General features: G+C 47.2%; 1 protein-coding gene across 8 annotated transcripts in view; it reads right to left on the bottom strand.

The window, feature by feature from the left end:
* TBC1D1 (TBC1 domain family member 1) overlaps window positions 1-23,282 on the bottom strand; it is a 225,756-nt gene that overhangs the window by 23,856 nt on the left and 178,618 nt on the right. For 7 of the 8 annotated variants that reach the window (XM_032400177.1, XM_032400175.1, XM_032400178.1 and 4 more), the window contains 3 exons: window positions 23,043-23,228; window positions 16,497-16,658; window positions 10,543-10,701 (listed from right to left, as the gene is read on the bottom strand). In XM_032400177.1, coding sequence (XP_032256068.1) covers window positions 10,543-10,701; window positions 16,497-16,658; window positions 23,043-23,228 — 507 coding nt within the window. Of the gene's footprint in view, window positions 1-1,165; window positions 1,355-10,542; window positions 10,702-16,496; window positions 16,659-23,042; window positions 23,229-23,282 lie in introns of those variants that run through there. The other variant, XM_032400183.1, reaches the window with a different exon arrangement.

The raw sequence follows: 23,282 nt of genomic DNA, 5'->3' as shown, positions 1-23,282 counted from the left end.
CACACCGATGTTCCATGGAGCACCACGACACGGCCCCAATGGGCCACTGGTGGCAAGGCCCAGACACTTTCTGATCAACTACAGATCTTGAACGTTATCCAATTTCACCAATTAAAAGCTACATGTAGCATCATCTCTTATGCTAAGCACACACCCTCAGATGTACATTTCAGTGGCATCTGAAGTACATCAGCAACCCTCTGCACTGTGGGTCCCTGACTTAGGGAACTTCGAAAAGCCAACCAAGCACTCTAGGTGGGGACAGGACTTTTCTTACGAGACTATCCCTCACACTGGTAATACTCCATGAAACATTTTAGGCAGGTCACCACACAAACAAGAACATCACCCTCATTTTATCACGAGAAAAATGTGGAAGGTGAAAGAAAGCATCAGCCCTTCCGTCAAATCACCCGGCTAGGAAGTGGCAAACCCAGGACCTGAACGCTGGTCCCGAGCTCCAGAGACTGAGTTCTCATACTGCAGATGTCAAAGTGAAAGGCATGGGAATTGGGAAAACACAGCTACGACTGCTCACAGTGTCCCTGGCTCATAGCACGAGCTGTCAGGAGAGCCAGAGGCCCGCATTCCCTTTCTCACGGGGAGTTCACGTCCTCCACCTCCTCAGCCAAGCCCTCCCCTGGGGAGTCCCGGCTGCTGCATCGCGGTTAGTGTTTCCACACACTCCCTGGGACCGGGCACTGCCTCCTCACTGGTCCTCGCCGTGTGACCTCGGGCACTTGGCTAATTCCCACACCTCCACTTCTCACCTGCACCTGCTGGGGGCCGCTGTGAGGGTTAAATGCAGGACGGTGTGCGTGCCTGGGGTGACGCCACACAGAGCTGGCCCCCACTGAGTACTGGCCGCTGGGGTGGGGTGCCTGCTTTCTGAGAAACAGCGTTATTCATGTAGAAGATCTTTTCAAGCAGCGGCACACAGCAACGCACCTGCTCCTTGCCGCGATGACTGTGCAGGCAAGATGTGGGCTTCTCAAAGTACTCACATGAGCACGGTAACAGCAACACCCGCCCTGTACTCAGAGCTCCCTGTGCGACAGGAACTGTGCCATGGAACCGAAAGACCAACCCTTTCTCGGCCCTTAAGAAACTCACAGTCTGGTAGAACAAAAGAGAGAAATCCAGAAAAATTCAAACATTTACTGACCGCAGGACTCGCACAGGGTGCTGGGCGCAAGAGGGACGTGGCCCTGCGTTTCACGAGAATGAGGGGGACCACTTCAGATGACTGATGGTTCTAGTGGTTCTCTTCCATCAGGTGGTGGTCACACACGCAGAGAGGAGAGGTACAGAACTACAGTTTACGGAGATGAGCCCGAAAACCGAGAGGCCTGGCCCAGACACAGGACAGGAGTCCGGGAAGGCTGTCTGGAGGAAGTGACTCTTCAACTGAACCAAGCAGCGGAAAGAGGCATGAACATGGGGCGGGGGGTGGTTAGCACACAGGCAGCAGGAAGCCTGCAGGCCGGACGCCAGACTGCTAATGGGCACGGCCCACAGGTCTGGAGCTGGCCATCAGGAGAGGATGGGAGAGTTAAAAGCAGGGCCTGTAAGCGAACGGCCTGGGTACCAGGCTTAGCCTGTGGGCACGTGAAGGCCATGGAGTCAGCACAGGCCACCGAGGGGTCAGAAACATGTGCTTCCTTACTAAAGAAATCTCCAAGAGCCAGCCTGCAAGACAGCCCAGGGCAGGCGGAGACCAGAGGAGGTCAGCTGGGCCACAAGCCAGGGAGCGGTCACAGGCCCTAAACTTGGAGAGCAATGGTGGGGCAGCAAACAGGGCTGGACTCCAGACTTACTCTCAGAGCAGAGACTTAGACTGAGAGAAGGGCATGCAGACGGTGGAGTGTCTAGCATGGGAAACCAGATGAGTCATCAAAATGAACTGATCAGGAAGAGCAGACTGGGGTAGAGGGTAGAGCGCTGGCAAATCCCTATCTGGACCTATAAAGCTCGGGGAATTTCATAAATGTGACCAACTCAGTAAAGTTCTGCAATCTCTCAACCAAAGCCCTTGAAGGAAAAGCATGTCACGATTCAGAATCTGTGAATTTTAGAAAGGTGACACAGTGCACTGGTTGGATATTACCTAACCCCTAGCAGGGCTGAGGATCAAACACACTTACACGTCTGCAGAGACACACAGGAAAAGCCACACTGAGGACAACAGCCAAGTCTGCTAAGGCCTCCTGGCAGTTCAAATCAAATTTTGCCTCCAAAGAGTTCAGGACTCACTACGTTCTGCCAAAAATGAGTTACAGGAAAACTTTTGGTTTTCGTCTTTTGGGTTTTGAAATTGCAGACACAGGATTATGGACCTGTATTAATTTCTATTACAACTCACAGATTAGGTGAGAGGATAAATCACAGAATATTTTTAAGGGAAAGTACCTTTTCTGCTTCTGAATGCATGGCTGGAATCAGGTTTAACAAGTGCTATTCAACCTTGCTCCTGGAGGACTGACTTTTATGAAAGCGAAACCAGGGTAATTACCTAGACAGAAGGGACTCCCATGGTAAGTAGGAAGCTCGGGGGCATATGTGAGGAACAATTAGGTTTTATTTGAAGGCCTCGGACACTTGATACAAAGGAAAGGAAAGACACCACGGGGATGGGATGGGGTGGACTTCTTGGACCAGGATGGAACTCAGTTCTCTTATTTCACCCATGCCACCTGAGCAGGAGCCATTATGCTCCCCATTTTAGTAGTGGAGAAAAAACCCACAAGGTTTTTAGAATTTAGGTGAACATCTTACACACAACGTGGCATACGATCTCTGACAAATGGAGAGAGAATCTTCCTATGTGGATGTGTCCACAAGGCAGCGTGACCAAGTCAGGGGAGTGACCCACGATCCCAACTGTGGCATGGAGGACCACCTAGCCTCTCTAAACCTGTCTCCTCTTCCTGACAAAGGGCAGAATGCATACTTTGTGGCAATGCCTGGCACAAGTGGGCGCATTACACCCCACAGAAAACATACACAAACCCAGCTTCCAACTAAAACAGGGGAAAAAAACAAAAAAAAAGGCACACATACGAGAGTTCTGCGGCATAAACGCACAACAGTTTCTATTTTAAGGTCGAGGTGCAACTACCACCTTACTGACCCTAATATTCCTCCTAAGCCTGAAATCTCACGTTCTAACAGACTTCCAGAGGCAAAGGAAAGTTTTCGCCCAGCAACTGATTCCTGTGAAATTTGGAATTCATAAACACGGGGAACTGAAAGTGGATATGAATTCCAAATAATAAGAATAAATAATAACAATACTAAAATATCATCACCAATCTAGATTCACCAAAACACCTGTGAATCTCAATCTTCCAGATCTTCCGTTACTACCCAAACCAGTCCAGTCTTTCACGTTGCAGTGTCAGAAGCTGTCATGATTTTCTTTATGCAAGAAGCCTGTCCACACAAACCTGACCGAGCTGAAACAAATGTCCCGTGTGTTTCATGAGATTCCCAATGCAACTTCCTGTCCCACAGAGTCACAGAGCCTGGGACTCGGCACAGCAAGACAGGCCCCTACACCACTCCCAGGCTGGGGAACAGTCACAAGTCCCTGGTCTCCAGCTCCTGGCTAGAGGAGAAGAATGACTGCCCATCTGCCTTCGTAATGCAGTCCGTGTATTACACCAGATTCTATCTGGGGGGACACTGTTTTCCTACATTGCATTTTTCTAGGTCCATGGTTCTGAATGTATGGCTGGTCTTTCAGGAGTCCATGAGGTCCCCCTCTGCTCTCCACCTGTGTATCTATCTATCTATGCAAGGTTAGATTTTTCTTCATATATTTCAAGCAACATAAATGCAACAGATTGAATGTAGAAGCAAAAATGAGAAGCCAGTTAATTCTATTAAGCCAGACATTAAAATGTAAAATAATGCCTCCCACTAAATTTCTTTTATTTTGGAAAATGCATACTTTATAATGATATGTTTATGTGTTTATTATAGTTCTTTTAAAACACCACCACAGCTCAACCACACTCCTGACTACACGCCCAGTAAACGGAGGAGGCAGGCCTCGCGAGCAGAAAAAGGACCAGGCAAGATTAACAATGTTCCTGGACAATCATCTGCATCTGCATTCACATAATCCAGTATCGGGTACTGCAACCCCCCAACCCCACGTGGAAGGTACTAAGTTAGCACTGTGAAGAAAAAAAGAAAAAACTCCTTTTATAAAGAGCACATCTCTGCATGTGAATCCCCAGCAGGGGACCGGAGTCTCGGGCAGTGCGCACATGAGAACATGTGTAGCCCCACCTCACTGCTCACTCAAAGCACATCAGCTACGAGCAAGACGCTGTTTACTGTTTTTGTTCGAAGCCTGTGAAAAGATTCTTGAGTGAGAGTCTGACTCAATGACACAGGCTACAGAAAGCAGCACCCCGCCCGCCCACCTGGGGGCAGCGGCCTGGCACTGCGAGATGCCGGCTTAGGAAAAGTCCCTCGCTTCTGCCAACCTAGAAGGAAAGCGAATAAAAATTATGAAACCCTCCCTACAAATGCAGCCGGGTAGGGTACGGGACCTGCCTTCTTTAAACTCCATTTTATCATTCGCTACCAAGTAGAAAAATGCAGGCCCTTTAGATTTCTCTCTAGGGCGGAGTCTCCCTCACCCACAGAAGGAGACTGCAAAGTGGTGAGAGTCAAACCTGAACACAAAGAAACTCCTGATTTGTATTAAAAAGACCTGTAATGATTTTATGTCTCGTGTGTCTAAGTGGAGCCACGTGCTAGAAAGACCTAGAAGGAGACCCACGGTTCAGACATATTTCTAAACGACCTACAACTTAATTTCACGTACTGCTCAACAGTCTACGTGTTCACCCTTCTAAGGGATGTTTCCCGGGGATGAATCTTTCCTTCTCTGTCACTTTGCGGGTGAGGATGAGCTTCCTTCCAGCAGTTCTCAAACACGAACCACATCCAGAATGACCCGAGCGCCGTGGCTGTGCACTCCCCCGGCCCCCACCCAGAAACTCTCCTTCGGCAGCACATCGGGGTGGGAGGCCTTAGGAATGTGTTTTTCACAAGGTCTTCAAGGGGTCCTGCAAGTGACCCCTGCCTGGCCCCGGGAGAAACACCATTCCAGCCTACTCTGTCAACGCCTTCCTGACTTAATCTCGGGGAGACCCCAGTCCCCACAGCTTTGTTCATCACTTGGCCACAGCTGCTCCAGGAGGCCAGCGGTCTCTCGGGCACACACGGGGCCACCCGCAAGGCTATTCAGTCTGCAGCAGCCCCCACAGCTGCCAAACCAGGTCCTGTCTCCTGCCTCTTTCTCCCAGAGCCCGGAGATTTCTGCATCTCCAGGGGCAGTGGTGACAAAGCAGCCCTCTGCCGTGACCCTTGGCCTCCCCATTGGCAGAAGAGGAGGAACCCTAACAATCGAAGGATCTCCAAGTCTCCTTCCCTGACGAGACCAGGATCTGAAGGTCTTCTTAAATTGCTGCATTTCACTCTCAGCAGAATTTGAGAAGGACTGGAGAAAATATATGCTTTGTATAACTCCTCACAATTTTCATGAAATAGTGGGTTATCAGTGGATCCATGTCTGTCTTCCCCACTAGAAGGCGCATTTCTGAGAGGGCAAGGAACGTACCAGGTGCTCTGAACTATCTGTGCATTCACTGAAGGAGATGGGGCGGGGCTGGGGGTGGGGCACAGAGAGAGTTCTTCTATAGGCAGCTTATTTTTAGGAAACATCTGGCTGAGTCCAGTGAGCCCTGGAACCAGCTCCTCCCGTGTCTACGTGCATCTCTGCTAAATTCCACAATCAGTGACCCCAAGTTGGTAGCTTACAATTAGTCAAGGTGGGAGTCTGCAAATTCTATTTGAGGACTTCTTCTGAGGGGTATGGGGAGCTGGCTATTTGCCAGCACACCGTGGACCGGCGTGAGGGATACAGGGAGAGTTCAGACCCCCACGAGAGGAGATGACCTCATCCCACTTTATCATATGCACACACAGTTCCATCATTCTGAGGTTAAAGAGCGATCGATATGCCATTTAGATGAGCAATATGTTATCATGATGTGCTCTTGATAATACCAGAGACAATGACAGACCCTCTGGAATTATGCACGTAGCTATTGGTGCAGGAATTTATTACACTCGGGTTGTGACTGTTCAACTCACCTCCATAAAGGCACGTCCCCAATTGGACAGACAGGTGTTCTAGAACAAGATCGCTGCACGGTAAGTTCTAGGTACTTTTCTGGTTTTTGCTATTAACACTTTTTAGTTTCTCATGTAGGACTTGAACCCAAAGATGACACAGAAGGTGGTGCTCGCTCTCAGCACCCATCTGCTGCTCATGAACAACCCATCTACTTCCCAAAGCACACAGGACTCAGCTTTTGTGGCACAGCCAAGCGAGGCAAACTACCAGAAAGGGAGGGAGAAGGGAAAACCCTGTCGGCCCTGCTCCAGTCAGTCTTCTTAAACACTCTCAGACCATCCTTCATTCTGGAGGCTCTTCTCCTCCTCATCTTTTATGGACTCTAAAACAGCAAGGAGAAAATTCTCCTTTATAACACTTGGATTATAGCTCCTTTTCTTTAAGATAGCAGGTAGGTTTTAGACCTTTGGTTAAAATATGTTAAGTGGAAGCAAAAATCAATACGATTGCCCCCATGCTGGCGTGTGGAGCCAGCCGCGTCCCTGGACATCTGCTTTGCCTCTCACGGCAGCGTGGGCACGGCTCGCCCCGGTTAGGCATCACTGTTGCTGTTGGCGGGTCTCTAGAAGTCCATCGAAAAATACTACCTCTAGTCACCGAAGACTCACCAGACCTCTGCGGAGTATATCAACTCCGTTACCACTTTACTGACCTATGAAACACAGACTAATAATACAAGTAATCGATGTGGGCGAGGGTTAGGAGCCGTTCCTATCTCCGCTCTTGGATTTCACGGTGTTCCCATGTTTCTGGACCTGTTCACATTTTGTTCCGGCCAAATCCCTCCTATCAGGGAAGAGGCTGGAGAGCCTCAGGGGTGGACATACTGAGGGCAGGAAGGTATCCGGGCTGGGATGTCAGGGAGAGGAGCCCCTGAAGTGGTAGAGGATAGAGGAAGGGAGCCTGAAGGGGGTCTCTGGCTGCTACTTTTGGTCAATGGCAGCTTTTAGTGTGGAAGTGGGGGGCACAGACAGGGGGCAGGATGCCTGGTGTCCACGCTGTCCACTCAGAAGAGAAAGGGTGCAATTACCTGTGGGCTGCACAAATGACTACAGCTGGAACCAGACTTAAAGGGTGGGGCAGGTTCCTGAACTGAGAAGGATTTGCTAAGTACCCTCTGCTCAGCCCTGAGAGAAGCTATTTTCTCTTGGCTGGGTGTGGTCAACTCTGAACGTGCGCTGCCACGTAACCAGAGGCGGGGAAAGCTGCACTGGTATGGAGTAGGCAGCTCCAAGAGGGCGAAAAGCTGTACAGTGTCCTGGAAGGGACAGGATACTTTAGAAACTAAGATGACCCAGGTTCCAGAACTTTCTGCCACTGAGTAGCTTGTAACTTGGGCAAAGTACACACGCCTCTCTGGGCTTCATTGATCACCTCTACAGTGGAAATAACATGTGCCCAATTTCATGGAGGATAAAGTTGAAATCGGACAAAGCTTAAGAATAAGTTTTATAAGCTATAAAGCACTGCCTGACTACAGAGTCTGCTACTCTTACTCTTTGGAGGAAAACATCTTATGAAAAACTGATTACACTAACAGCTAATTTCAGAAAGGAAAGCAAGAGGCAGGAAAACAGAAACTCATGAAGACCCAAAATACAACCAACCAACAGGCATTCTGTTCTTCCGGCCCAGACATAGATGCTACTTCCTAAGAAAAACTGAAATGCTGACTTGTTTTTGCTCAGCACGATGCACCTTTATTGGGTCTCGAGTTAGCTCCCATGCAGACCAAACAACCCACTGGGCAAATGCCACCCCCTGGTGAGAGGTGAGCAGGAAGTACTGGTGAAGTTCGCAGGGACGGCGAAGTGAGGCCTCCCCGCACCCGACTAAGCGGAGCTCCCAGGCCGCGCACCCTGGGCCCTGCTGCTCGGTGGTTTCCCCAGCTCCAGTCAGGACAGAAGTCAAGCTCCGGTAGGGGCCCTGGATAAAACCTGCAGAGATGCACGGAGGCTACTGGGAAAATGTACTGTTGCTGGAAACAGCTTCTTTTGGGCCTTGGGCGGGTATTCGGAGGGCATCTGAAGTGCAGGCCAGACCAGGACTGGGGAAGAAGTGAGCTGGAGGTGGCCAGTGCTGTCAGGGAGGGGTAGCTGCAGCTGGCCTGGGGGAGGGGGGGCAGAAGGGTGAGTGTGGGGGGTGCAGAGGGGTGAGGGTGGGAGGAAGGCAGGGACCAGAGGACAGGAGTGCTGTCTGGCTCTGCCCATGAACGAGAAAAGGCAGAGTCTCGGTTCACACGGACCCAGTGCCAACGGGGGGACAGTCTGCAGTGGACTCCCGGCGGGGGAGGCATTCCCACCCTGGGCCCTGGCGCTGACGTGGCCTTTTCTCCCCACCTCTGCAGAAAAGTGAGTATGTCTGAGCACTAGGAGGCAGAGGGACGACGCTACCCAGGGAAGGAGGAGAGGAATACTGAGGGAAAACTAAGAGAACATCTGGATGGAGGAGGGGAAAACGTGCTCCCTCCTCCTCCTCCTCCTCCTCTCATCCCAGGAAGGAGTGGGGGGCAGGTGGAGAAACTGGCTGTACCTCCCACCCCCTTCCACCTCCTACTCTCAATTTATTTTTCACTTCATTTCACGTGATAAGAACATAATGTCATTTCTCTGTTAGTCATCCCATTAGCAAACACAGCAAACGCAGCTGCCAGTTCACAAAACTGCTTTTCTGGGGGTCAGTGGGCCACATGGGCTCCAGCCCCGTGCCTCACACTTGTCCCCCAGCCAGCCGTCTCCATGGGAACGCCCAGGGCTTCCGGGCTCAGGGGGCCTTGGGAAGGAGGGACCTGCCTTCCAGAGGGGCTAGGTCCTGCCCTTTAACCGTGTGTCCCTGCTCAACAGGGCCAATCCCCCAAGCCTGTCATGGGGGTCTGGTGAGAGTGGGGCACTAGCACGGTGCCCCCTGTTCAACAGTCCGATTCCTCCAGCATCTACTATGTGACAGGCTCTGTCCTCAGAGCTGGGGCTACACTGGGAAATCTGCCCCAGGCCAGCCAGCAGAGAAGGGCCATTAAAAGGCGCTGCTGGGTACCTGAGGACAGTGGCTGGGGAGGGGGTTAAAGAGCACACGGGCTCTGCAGTCCCGCGGCTCAGCGGCACACAGGCTGTGTTACTCTAAGCAAGTGACTTAACCTCTCTGCAGTTCAATTTTCTCAACTCTCAGCAGGGACAGAACAACACCTACCTGATCGTGTTGTGAAGACTAAAGAAGGGAGTTTAAGTAACTTTACACAACATTCAGCCCCAGGTTAAGTTACGTATTAGGCTTTAACTGATAATGATAATCGGAATAAGGAACGTGGGAAGTATCATGGCAGGACAGCACAGGGTGGGACAGAAAGGCTTAACAGAAACACCTACTCCAGTCTGAAGGTGGAAGAAGAGGCTAGGGGGTCAGGGGCAGTTTCTTGGAGAGGACATCTGAGCTTGGACCTAGAGAAGAACTTCTATGAAGTTAACCCTTTATTTAATTTGCTACGTGGCTAGACAGGTAAGACTCCATGCTGACTCATCCAGCCCACACCTCGAACTCCTGGGCAATAGCCTCCCTCCCTCCTGGCTGCTACACTGCAGGAACCTCAGAGAACCAGGCCACCGTGAGCACAGACAGCAACTCTGGGGAGCCCTTGGCGGCAGCAGCCGGGATGGACGTTCCAGAAGCAGGAACGCAGGCCCGAGCTCCTGCCACGTGGGGCGGGCAGGGTTCCTGGGAGCACCCCACCTCCACCCCACTCACAGCCACTGACAAGTCAAGAGGCTCCTTCATACACCCTAGTGCTATGCTAATTCCACGAGTCCTTCACTGGGGCAACTGCAGATATAGCCAATACACTGGTTCCATCTTAGTGTTTTCAACACTGTTCAAGAGACAAGTTTGCCACCCTGTTCCCAAAATAAAATGGCCCAAAACCCACCCACAACTGCTTTCTACAATTTTTCTAATAAGTCCTGTTTGTAATTAGTAAAGACTAGGGAGTGGCTCCTGTAATTAGGCCAAGCATCGGTTCTGACACTTATGTTTTCCGGAATGTTCCTTCGGTGGACTATAAAACCTCCTATCGATATTGGAATTACTGAACTGAACTACGATCACGACCAGAGCCTTCAAGCAGAGCGGAGTTAACAAGCTGCCCAGACAAAAGAGAGATTTTTATATACTTGAAGGCATCTGTGATTACTCCAGGGCTTTTCCAATTCAAAGACTCAGTGGTAAATTTTGATTGCTAAACCTAAAGGCAGATCACTAAATAACTCATACAGTCTCTTCACATTTTTCAAGTGAGTGAAGCTTCCATTTTCATGTCACATTGACTGCAGACTTACCGAGGTCGATAAGAATTGCATGCTGTTGGGAGGTGAGCCGTTTTAAGAGTTCTTTGTACGGCGTGTCCTTTGGTCGCTGTTTGCTGGGAAATTGGTGTTGAAGGCGGTATTGCTCTGCTAGGAATTTCCAGATTTCCCCCCGGAGATGACGTGGCACACCTTGGGGGCGGGGGAGGGGAATGCGGGCAGAAAAATAGATTTTATGCTCAGAGTACGACCTAATAATGAAGATGAGTTTGGTTTCATTCCACTGACCCAACCTCTTGTTCCATATGGATTAACAGCATCAAAATGGAAAGGAAACAAACAAGATTCTATTCTATCTGCTCCCTTTCCTGCCTCCCTCCACAGCCCCATCCTTCCCCCACCTCCCCGGCCCCTCACTTTCCCTTCAGCTCTCAAATACACACTTTGTTCAGACTGGGCTAGACCCAGCAAGGGATGAACTGGTGAACGACACGAGCCCCTATCTAGGGCCAATTTGTAACGTTCTAGGCACATAAAATTACAATGCACAACGTCGTCTCCTACAAGGGACGTGAGCCGAGTGAGGGGGTTCAGATGAAGGAGAGCAAGAGGTCGTGCAATCCTTCACTTGTGTCAAGATGTCAGAGTGTGGGAGGAAGAGAGAAGACGAGTCGGAGGAAGGAACTAGAAGCCTGGTGCGCACTGCGCACGTGTGGAGGAGGCAGGTGGCAGTCAGGCTGGAAGGGTTTTATTAAGAGGCGACATGAAGGATAAACAACCTGCACTTTATTTAGCAGCTGTGGGGAGCTATGGAATGTTATTGAGCTGGGGAGGGAGCAGCCTAATCGGGGAATGCTGCTTAGACACCGCGTGCCAGGTGGGCGGAGAAAGGGAGGAAAAGCTGGACACCGTCCACATAAATGTGCCTCGGGGAGCATTCAACCGGTACCTGAAAACAAGAAAAGCTATCCGAGAGCCTCTCCTCCATGTTTTAAACACAAGTGATTTGAATACTCAAAAGTGATTAAAAATGTCACCTGAAACTATGAAAAGTTCTCTTAAAGCCAATGATGCTATTTAAGGCAAACTTTAGTAGCAAGAGTGACGGTTTTGATTCACAATTTTTGGTTCACCATTCTGCTGTTGTTACGAGGCCCAGATGTGGAAATGGGGGAGAAGGGAGCCTGCAGAATAAGACACCAAATCTTTCTCATCTCTCACAGGAGCTCTCTTGAGAGAAAAGGAAGCTGTGGTTTAGGGACAAACTGTGACTGCTTTGTACACTTCCCGGCTACTCCGAGCGCCTGCCCAGGGAGACCGTGTTCCTGGCTTTCCACTAGCCACGTCTGAGGGAAGTTTCAGCAGCAGGTGACATTTACCACGAGGTCACCAGGCGCTGCCACCATTCTAAGCACTCTGTCATTGCCGAGGGAAACAAGATGATGATCCTCATGGTAAAGACGAGGAAACTGAGGCCAACAAGCACAGATCCCTCACCCGAGATCACCCAGCAGCTGGTTCGGAGCAGAGCAGAGAAAGAGCCTGCTGTTTCCCTCTTCACGTCTTCCCTGTCACAACAGTCAGACAAGCTGCTCCTCAGAAGGGTACTGGAAAAATGTATGTTGTGTTCCTGCCTGGCAGTCAGTAATAAAATCATCATCTGTGGCTCTGAACCAGAGAACACTCAAGGTCATTTATTACCAGATCCACAAAGAACTATTTAGAGCAATCACTCAGCCATCTCTTAGAAATACTCTAGGTGGGGCGGCTGGGTGGCTCAGCCAGTTAGGCATCTGACTCTTGATTTCAGCTCAGGTCTTGATCTTGCGGTCATTGAGTTCAAGCCTACACCGGGCTCCATGCCCAGCATGGAAAAAAATATTATACTTGGAAAAAAAAAAAAAACAACTTATGAAATAAATAAATAAATACTCTAGGTATGGTAAGTAATTTGATTTTTCCCTTACACATACCAGTTGTAAAAGAATAAAAAAGGTGAGCCTGTGGGAGATACCCAGGGCCACACTTAACTGTGACCACACCCACACCTTCTCTAAATGCCGGTCTCACAGCATTCATCTCATGACCTTGTGTAGTCCCCAAAAAACATATGTCCTCATCCTAACCCCCGGAACCAGTGAACGTGATTTGGAAAAAGAGTTTTTATGGACTACAATGAAGGTCCTGAACTGAGATCATCATCCGGACTATGCAGGCGGGTCCCCTAGCCAAGGACATGGGTCTTGATAAGAGACGCCGGGGAGCAGGCAAGAGGGGCAGGTAGCGTGACCAGGAGGCAGAGACCGCAGTGCCGCAGCCCCAAGTCTAGAAATGCCAGCAGCCTCCACAGTGGCCAAATGCAGCCCGGCCGACACCTCCACTCCAGACTTCTGGCCTCCAGGAATTCGAGAGAAAAAAGTTCTGTTGTTTTAGCCACCAACTTTGTAATCATTTGTTATGGTACCAACAGGAAACTAATACACCCTGACGTCTGCCTTTGTATATTATTCCACTCTCTCTGCTGTCCCTGCTCAGAGAATACCTTATGGTGTGAGTATACATGCACACACACGCGCAAGCCCTCAACATTTCAAACTGTATCAGAAGTAAATGTGGCTTGAAAAACAGTCAACATGTTAAGTGATTTATAGTGGGGCTTTTCAAAAAGTATTTTTTTCAGCCTGGGAAATTTTCCCAAAGTATGAGATGACCAATTTCCTCTTATTACTAAATCATTCCCATTATCTTATCAGACCTTTATTTTTTGGAGGAAAAGAATACTCCTTGTGTCACTGGACAGTACCACATATTCTGGTATAGGAGAGCTTAGGTTTTGTGATTTAAAAACAAAGAGTCAGGCAAGCTGTAGACAGTGCCTCTGCTGAGAAGGACCGGCACCCACTTCCCCAGGCTCAGTTTGCCTTCACTCGTAACCCACTCCTACCCCAGGCCGGCAGGCAGGGTTCAGCGTGGACAGGAGGCCACTCTCCCCCTAAACGTAAATACCTTTTTTTAAATTTTTACTGACTTCAAAAGTAATTTGTGCTCACCACTTTTTTTTAAAAAGCCCTTCTAAAAATGCAAAAGATATAAAGAAAGTGAAAAACCACTCATAACTAGAGTGAACATATAATTCACCACCCAAAGCAGGAAGCTCTTGAAAGCAAAGGGAGGAAGGTATTAATTATTTCACTGGGACAAGCTGCAAACTAGGGCTATGCTGGGTAAACCAGATGTAGGGTCATCCTGCCTATTACTCAGATATCTGCAAATGTGTCATACATGGCTTCCTACATATGTGCACACAGAGAAGTACAACTGTGAGACGGTGCGCTACTTATCTCAGATATCTTCTGCATCAGTAATTATAAATCTACCGCATCACTTTCAAGGACTATGGCACAGGATGGTCACATGGTTGGGGTTTTTGGGTTCTGTTTTGGTTTCTGACTCTACAATGCCACAATAAGCATTCTTCCTACTGCAGTGCATTTTTGACTGATTAATTTCTAGAACAGGTTTCTAGACGTGGCATTGCTGGATCAAAGGTAAGGAGTGTTTGCATCTGGCCCATATTGCCAGATGCTCGGGTGGCCTTTTCACAATCTCATTCCTAACAAGTATGTGCCGGTTCATAAAGTTCTACCTTGCTATCTTTAGTGAAATCATTTAAACCCAAACTAAGCTTTCAGTTACTTAAAACTCCACAGAATTATTCTTCTTTCTTCCAAGTTGACACCCTAATCCTGCTGCTCTGATCCAGTTTTAACTTGGAAAGCTTATAAATCCCTTTTTTCCATCACTTAGGGGGTCCTCAGATCATTAGGAGGAAGGGCCTCATCACCCACACAGGACTGTCTTCTCTTTTAAAGGCTCCACGGTAACCTGGCCTCTACCTAAAAGGCCAAAGGGGTGGTTCTGATTTAATCTCATTTCTTATTCTGAGCTACAAGATGGACTGTGGGCATTTGTTTGGAGTTGTTACATCGTACATGTTGAAACCAGCCAAGTAACTGACAAAGCCCTTTGTGCAGTTAGAAACAGAGTTCCTGTCACGGAAGGTGGTATGGCCATGCCAGTGGGTACAGAGGGGATTCCAGGTTTGGCTCAGCTCAGCATATAAACCATACAATCACCTAGCCTAAACTTCACTATATAGCCTCCAGATGCCAGAGTGTTTCCATCAGTTCCCCCTCATAAAATGCATAATGAAAACCAATATATCCAGGTGCCAGGCTTCTAAGAAGCTCAAGCACTTGGAAGAGTTGTCACAGACCCATGTAATTTACCTTTTGTAGAAGCAAAGCCACCTAAAGACCATCATGTAGTCAATAGTGAAAAGGGAAAGAACAGACTCATTCCTCTCTCTGCTTTCTCCTTTTTCCAGACAGCAATCTGGGGCCATCTGGGGCAGTGGTAAGCCTCCAGCAACCACTACGGGCACAAAGAATGTGAGAACTGGAAGAGAGTTGTGAGACCCTCAGTATGGTCTATGCCTCTCATTCTAGCAGCCAGGAGGCCTGCGCCCAAAAAGGCAAGGACACCCGCTAAAGGTCACACCGGGAGCCGCTGGCCAATTTGGAGCCTGACTCTTCACCACCTGCCCCATGTCTGGTCTCTGAGAAGAGCACTGCCGAGGCAGGTTCAACCACAGGTAGTACCATGTGATGGCGAGAACTCTAGCAGACGGGTGTGTGAGCAGCTCTGTGGCCCTAGGCCCATTACAATTGAGCCATGTTTCCTTATCCATAGAAAGGGGAAAGTCATAATTAGCAAAAACCTATTACTAAAACTGGTGCTGTGAAATTCAGATAAAGTTTAAATAATGCCTGTAGTAGGCTTCAGAAAACTGCTTTGCCTCACCCACTGTCTTAGAGATGAATTACACTTGTGTAACTTCTTCCATTGAGCTGCTAATAAAGTCAGAAGAAAACTGTAAGCTTCATACATATTTGTAAAGCTTGGTCTAAACTCTTGGTTATTCATGACTGCATTGACCAGAACTCAGTAATCACTAGATTAGACTCCGAAAGTCTCCGATCTTGCCAGCAGATGCTAATATACATTTACTTAAAAGAAATAGTTGTTTTACTTGAACACTAATAATCATCAAAGTTAAGATGTAAAATGGAACTACTCAAACTAGCTGTGATAAAGAAACAATTTTTGTTTTCTTTTAAAGTGTTCTAATCCACTGCTGGTACTTTTTATAAAATACACTACAAGTGAATTTATAAAGGAACATGAAACAGGAAAAAAAGACTGATACAACATAAGTCCACATTTTCTTTTTCTTTTAAGGATTACCCTCATCAAATTGCTGGAAAAGCTTTTAAGTGCTTAGTCTCAAGTTCTATACTTAGGCCAGTCGCGTGTGGACTGGCATACAATCCGCAGACCGCATTGACAAACAGCAAATACTGCCCACCCACCCGGGCCTCCCAGGATAGCAGGCACGTGCAGTGTGCTTCCAGGGATCAGCTAATTTACTGCTCAAAGCAATCACTGTCATCACCCACATCTTACACATGGAGAAAGTGGGGCTCAGGGAGGTTAAGCCATTTGCCTAGAATCACAAGGCAAATCAGGAGGGCTGGGATCTAAACCTGGGACTACCTGTCTGAAGTCTGCACAAAATTCTATTGTCTCCTGAGAGTGCTCAGAGAAGCCGTGCAATTAGTTTTCACTTTACCATTTAACTCAGAGTATGTCATCATTACCTAGGTTGTAGGCAACCAAGCCCTGTTTTCCTATCTTCTTCCTGTTTTCTGTGCTTCTGGGCATTTTAATTAATTAAGAGGAATACTAATGGTGGTAAAATTTACATCAATTAAGATATCTGGAAGCAGATTGGGGAAAGACATGGTAACTAGGAGAGAAATGGCCACCAAAATTGGACTTTAACATACTTTTTTTATTCCATACTTCTCCCCCCTAATCATCAATGTGAGGTAAGGATGGCTGGATGGATTTCCCATAAAGCTTACCTTGCCCAACAGCCGAATGCATTTTCTCCATGTCAAACTTAATTTTTGATCTTCCGGGGGTGCTAAGCATCTTTTCCCAAACTGTGGTTACTTCTTTGAGACAAGGAGTGATTTCTTCATAATCGAGCTTTAGGCGCTTGTTCAGCAAATCATTTTCAGAGGCTAGAAGACATCATTTAAGACCATGTTAGAGAGAATGCTATGGCTGCCTACTCACACAGCACTGCTGAGATGCTGAGCTGTTACAGCCAGCTTACCAGGTCCAAACTAAAGTCACTGTTCCTGCGCCACCCCATTTTCCTTACCTTGGAAAAAACTAAATGCACCTAGGAGGTATCCTTGATTTCTCTTGCCCCTTCATCACCCCCAAGGAGTCCTGTTGGCTCTGCTATTACAGTACATCCCATACCTGTCCAGTTCTAGCAATCTCCATAGCTACCCTATTAAACCACAGATATCTCAAGGACAGGAGCTGTGTGTTAAAATTCCTGGTGCCTGGCATGCTTAGAGACCAACAAAATTTATTCATCTGAACCAGAAGAGACCCTCCAAGGACAGTTTCTCCTTGGTTAGAGCCAAACCTCCTTAGGTAGTTTCTACTTAGTCATGTTTCTGCTTCCTGCAGCTCAACAGAAGAAATCTGCCCCTCTCATAGGACGTTGCCCCAAATACATGAAGGTAGTTATTATTTCCCACCAACCTTATTCAGCTTAAACTGCATTAAAAATGTACCTAAATTACCAAAATGGGGCGGGGGAGGGGAGAGGAATCAATAAAGGAAAAGTTTAACTTGACAATTCTCAGGATTCGATCAGACAATTTCACTCCCATCTAAAACCACTATATCCTATTTCGACAGTGGTAATGCTGTCAGCCCCCAAATCCATTCCACCTCACATCTCAGATCCTGACTACGAGTGTATTAGGACAGCAGGTAGGATGCATAGCTAAGTGTAAGCCAATACCTAGGCCTCTGCAGAACTGATCAACTACTGTATTTTATGATATAATAAGCAAAGACTATGTCCTAAGTACTTTATATTTAGCAACATTTCATCCTAATGACTCTCTGAGGCAGGGTTCTGGGTGAGAAAACCGAGGCACAGAGGCTGAGTGGTTCCTCCACGGTCCTGAGCAGGAGGTGGAGGGGCCTGGGGCCCTTGCCCTTCTCCACTGCCCGGCAGAGCTTGCTGTTCTTAATTATATAGTTTTTCTGGGATGAGGCATATATCTATCGGGGATCTTAAACGTTTGACAGAATCCAGTGGAGCTTTCTGGGCCTAGAGTTTTCCGAGTGAAAGATTTCCAATACGAATGTGATCTCTTTAACAGATACGGGGCCATTCAGATCTTTTTCTTCTCATTTCAGTTTTGGTAAGCTGCACCTTTCATGAAGTTTGTCCATTCCATCTAAGCTGTTACGTTTCCTGGCATAAACTCATTTTTTGTCCTAGAGACACTGATAAGTCAACGCAAACATCTCATGAGTCTGTCCTCCCCCAACCCCCTGAAAATACGTGCACTCTCCCCACCCCCACATTATTCAGGAGGAGAGGAGGCTGCTCATAGTCAGCCCAGGCCTACAGAAGTAGGTGCTGGAGGCAGGATCTGAAGACCCCCGGCTTAACCACTACACTTCTGTGTACACTTCAGTGCCTATTATTTTTAAGATGGGAATTACAGCTACCTTACTGAGTTGCTCTGATGAGGATTAAAGGAGATGAAATATACTAAACATCTACAAAATGTCTACTAATCAGCAAGTGCTCACAAATTATCCAAAATATAAAGGCAAATAAGGAAAAGCATAAAACACTGCTTTACTAATTAAGTGCTGATAACATGAAATAAAATATTTTCTTTTTCCATATTAGAAATTGAGCAAAGGCTAACTCCGTTAATCTGGTTAATGCTCCCCTGACGGTAAGACCTGATTCACTGGATGCAAGGATTATGTACTTAACTGACCCAATTACCACCTTCAGGTACAAATGCACCAAAAGGTGGTGCTGAAATGGCTGCAGAGCTCCCTAGCTCCCTCGTCCAGCTCTCATTGCATGGACGCAGACACTGAGTTCACAGAAGGTACAGGGCTTGCCCAGAGTTATGCACCAGCTGGTGGGTAGTCAAGCGACTCTGGGCCTGGGGCTGCCTCACCTGTGATCCTTCATCTACCACTTTATTCTCTTCCTTCTTACTTGGGATAATACGTTTTCTAAGGTCCCACTAAACAACCCTGTGACAAATCGGGTTCAGGACTAGCTTTGCTGGGGACAGAGACTGCAGGTAGCACTGGGCTCTCGGTGCCAATGGACGTTTCTCTGGCAGTGAGCTCTGCTGTGAGCCTTTGGGACTGACTGAAGAGCCCAGCAAGCAACATGAGGAACCCGCTCTGAGGTCAACAGAGCGATACCATCCAGCCAGAAGATTCAGTTGAAAAGGCTTAGTCCGTGTATTTCACCCTTGGCCCAAGCACCATCCTGCTGTGTGAGTATCCCAACACTGCTGCCTAAAATCCGTAGCCTCCAAAATGTCTTATCAGGCAAGGCAGTTGGTGCATGCTTGTGACAAACGTCAAGGCTCCCAGCCAAGGCTGTTAGATATAAGACCAAACTGTTTAAAATATTAAATAAGAGTCTACAAACCCATGATTGTGCTTTCTGGGGCTAGGGCAACCAGGACTACATGAGATCAAAGGTAACTCTGCAAAAGAGTCCTCTAAAATACATATTACCATTTACCATGGATGTATGAGTGAACTTGGACTTTGAACTAATAATCTTCAGGTCCGATTTATGCCCATTACACAGGGTAGGCTGGAGCTGCCCATCCCCAATCCCGCACTATTAGCAACTGCCTTCACAGATAAAATGTTCTTCCAACTGCCACCATTTCTTAAAAACTTAGTAAGGAAAGGCTAAAAGGCTGGAAGCATCAATGATTAAATGACCTCCAAACCTGTACAGATTTTAGAAAAATTACACTCAATCTTTATTTTTTTATAGCCAACATAGGAAAAAAACCTTTAAAAAAATACCTTCAGTTACGATTCCATTAAAATTCAAAATTCAAATGTGTTGTTATACCACTATGCAGATATAGTGTCTTTATTTTATTTTATTTTTTTAAGATTTTATGTACTTATTTGACAGAGAAAGAGAGCACAACAGAGAGGCAGGCGGGGGGAGAGGGAGAAGCAGACTCCCCGTGAGCAGACAGCCCGACGCGGGGCTCGATCCCAGGACCCCGGGATCATGACCTGAGCCGAAGGCAGACGCTTAACTGACTGAGCCACCCAGGTGCCCCCAGATATAGTGTCTTTAATATGAACTTTAATATGAAGTATGAAATTCTGAATGATATGAGTCAATTCAACAAGCAATACTGTGCTAACCCCAAACCATGGCTGTATTGAACCACACCCTGTCCTGCATTAGGCTGCCTGCATCTTCATTTATAATAGGGGGAAAATGGTCCTGCAGAGGGGCACGGTGGAGACTGTTGGCTGGGGAGACAGGAAATGCATTTTAGACCCAGCACCACGAGAAGTTAGCTGTTTAACTCTGGGGAAATCAGAATTCAGCTTCCAACTGCCTACAATGGAGTGAAGTGGATTTAGATGATGTGGTTTGGTTCTTTCTCAGACGCAGTGGTTCTGGAATAGTAACAGATACTTAATCCACATATTCAAAAGCCAGGAAATAGACTTAAGCATAGAAGAACCTCCTCATACATGTTCTTCTAATTTCTTTCCCAAACAGCAAGCAATTCAGCTTTAACACCTGATCAATTTCAACCACTCCCATATATAATTTAACTTTCTTTTAAAAAGCAACTAAAAGTGGCACCTGGGTGGCACAGTCAGTTAAAGGTTCAACTCTTGGTTTCGGCTCAGTTTGTGATCTCAGGGTCATGAGACTGAGCCCCTCCACGCTCAATACAGAGTTTGCTTGAGATTCTCCCTCTCCCTGCCCCTCCTGCTTGTGTGCTCTCTCCCTAAAATTAAATAAGTTGGGGCGCCTGGGTCAGTTAAGCATCTGCCTTTGGCTCAGGTCATGATCTCAGGGTCCTGGGATCGAGCCCGTGTCAGGCTCCCTGCTCAGTGAGGAGTTTGCTTCTCCCGTTCCCTCTGCCCCTCCCCCCACCCACGCTCATGCTCTCTCTCTCAAATAAATAAAATACAACCTTAAAAAAAAAAAAATCTTTAAGAAAATAAAAAAAACTAAAAAAAAACCAATGCAATAGAATGACTGTCTCTCTAGTACACAGTACACTCCCGGTTGGTTCTTGTCAAATCTTGCTTCTGTATTTATTTAAAGATTTATTTATGTGAGAGAGAGAGAGAGAGAGCATGGGGGGGGGGGAGGCAGAGGGAGAAGAAGAGAGAGTTCCAAGCAGACTCCACGCCAAGTGTGGAGCCAGAAGTGGGGCTCAATCCCACAACCCTGAGATCAACGACCTGAGCCAAAACCAAGAGTCAGATGCTCAGCTGACTGAGCCACCCAAGTGTCCCTTGTTTCTGTATTTAATGAGAAAGTTCTGTGCCCATCCCATACCAACAAAGCTTACCAAATGTTTTTTAGGCAATTCATGGTCAGGTTCTTATTGATGATTAAGCTTCTCAGCAATATACGTACTGTAATGCACTGAAACCATGCTTTCTAAATTATATTAAAGAAGCTTATTATGCTTTCACCACAAAGGTAAATGCATGTTGAACTTTAGAGAGCTAAGAAGAGAGATTAAGTCAAACAGCAAGAACGGAAGACCAGCCAGGACTGCCCACTGCCGGATGAAATGAGGAAGCAGCAGAACGGTGCTGGCAAGGGCTAGTGAACACAATGCAACACCTGGCAAGGTGTTCCAGGAGCCTGACGGAACTCTTCCGCGCTCATTCTTCTCTGTCTGGTCATCATTTACACAGCTTTACCAAAGCTCCGCTTCCGTGGCACACTGATCTTGCCGCGTCGATGCCGTCACGATGCCTCCTAACGTCCCAAGAAGCCAGCCGGCACCATTCCCATGTTACAGCTACGCCCTGATTTTCCATGGCTGTCATTTCCAGGATGATTGGCCAGGAGAAGTATTAGGACTTACGACCTACACGACGAACATAACTGCCTCTCCGCTTTTCAACAAAAATCCCAACCAACAGACACGAGTATGAGTGCTGTGCTCCAGAGCCGTCATTTAGCTCATGCTCATTTAGCACTTGGTGATGTCATCACGGTCAAATCTCTTTCCAACATCTGCTTTTACTTGTTTTTTAAAGATTTATTTAGACATCTGCTTTCAGAATGGCCTTCAAGAACACACAAGAAAACAGCAGGAAAACAGAGCTGGAAGAAAACTTAGCATTCAGTGCTGTCAAATCCCCTTGCGCGGCACCCCTCCCACAGCACCATCCGGGGATGACCGGTCTGCCTCAATACTGGGGACAGGGCGGGGGGGGGGGGGGGTGGAGCCCACAGTATCCGTCAGTGGCCCATTCCAGCCACCAAGCTACTTTCATAACAAAAGGTCTTACTACTTTGTATCTGACTTCTTGTTTTTGATCAAAGATGACACACTTTTTTGGACTATGAGCCTTATTCATCAGATTCGGTGTCTTAATAACCTTCACCTCTATACAGATCTTGAGATAAAAGATGAAGATCTGCAGTCAAGAAGTAAGTTCAATGAAAGGTACTCTACTTCTACAACTGCCCTGGGCCATGGCAGCACGACTCCTCCCTCTGGAAGATACGTCTGACTTCCTGGTCAGAATGCCCATGACTTCCCATCCAGCCAGCGCTCTATACTCCTAGGCCCGTGTTCTTTCCATCAGACCGCCCACTTAGCTTCTGAGCTACTAGGAAAATAGTATTTTTTGGTTCAAGCAACAGTACAGAAACAGGAAATGAACAAAACCTAAACTTGCAAAGTTCATGTCTTATTTTGATATAACCCCTGGCAAGAACTTGACTGGTCTGAGCCTCAGTTTCCTCTTCAGGCTAATACATGCCTTCCGGAGCTGTCAGCATTAAATGAGCCTGTCTATATAAAACCTTGGTATCAGTTCAGGTAGAACTGCGCTAACGCTAAAGCTTAGTCCTCTTCAGATCACCTGCAACCCACCAAAAATGCACACAGAGTGAGGTTATGAACTTAAGTGATTTGTGTAGGATTAGTTTATACCTACCAGCCAAGCACAGACTGTGGCTGAGGGCAAAGTAGGGAGAGGGAGAGAAAACAAAACAAAAACACTCTTCAGAGGGTTGAAGCTTACATTTGAAGGTTGTCTCTTGGAAGTTCTACATGTTATGCTAAAAATGACCATACAGGAATAATTTAATATAGTTGGTGAGATTATCATGAACTCTCCAGAAAGTAAAAAGCATTAACTCGACTTTGAAAAAATAAACATATTTCATATATACATGTATGTACGTATGCTAGAGGATCTTGTTTTTCTTTTTAAAGACAGCATACTTATGTCTGATGTGATTCACTTCAGAGCCAAGATAAATTATCAGGCCTGTCATTCTAAAAAAATGGCAAACCAACCTTGCAGCTTCTGATTTTCCTTCTCCATTCTGAGGAGCAGTATCTGTTGTAAAATAGCCTTTTGCCATAACTCTCGAAGCTCGCGAGATGTCCTTTTCTTTTCCTCTGGGACGGGGCCGAAGGGTCCATCTTCACAAACTGGTTCTAAAGGAGATCGTGGTGGAAGCTCTCCCAGTTCTGAGTAATCTGGGGATGGAAAAGGACATTTCAGAATGGTCATTTTTTTTTTTAATACAGATT

This window comes from Phoca vitulina, unplaced genomic scaffold, assembly GCF_004348235.1.
Source record: "Phoca vitulina isolate PV1807 unplaced genomic scaffold, GSC_HSeal_1.0 scaffold3, whole genome shotgun sequence".
Classification (NCBI taxonomy): domain Eukaryota; kingdom Metazoa; phylum Chordata; class Mammalia; order Carnivora; family Phocidae; genus Phoca; species Phoca vitulina.
The sequence above is the reverse complement of the archived record's forward strand: the minus strand, read 5'-3'. Positions and strand labels throughout refer to the sequence as shown.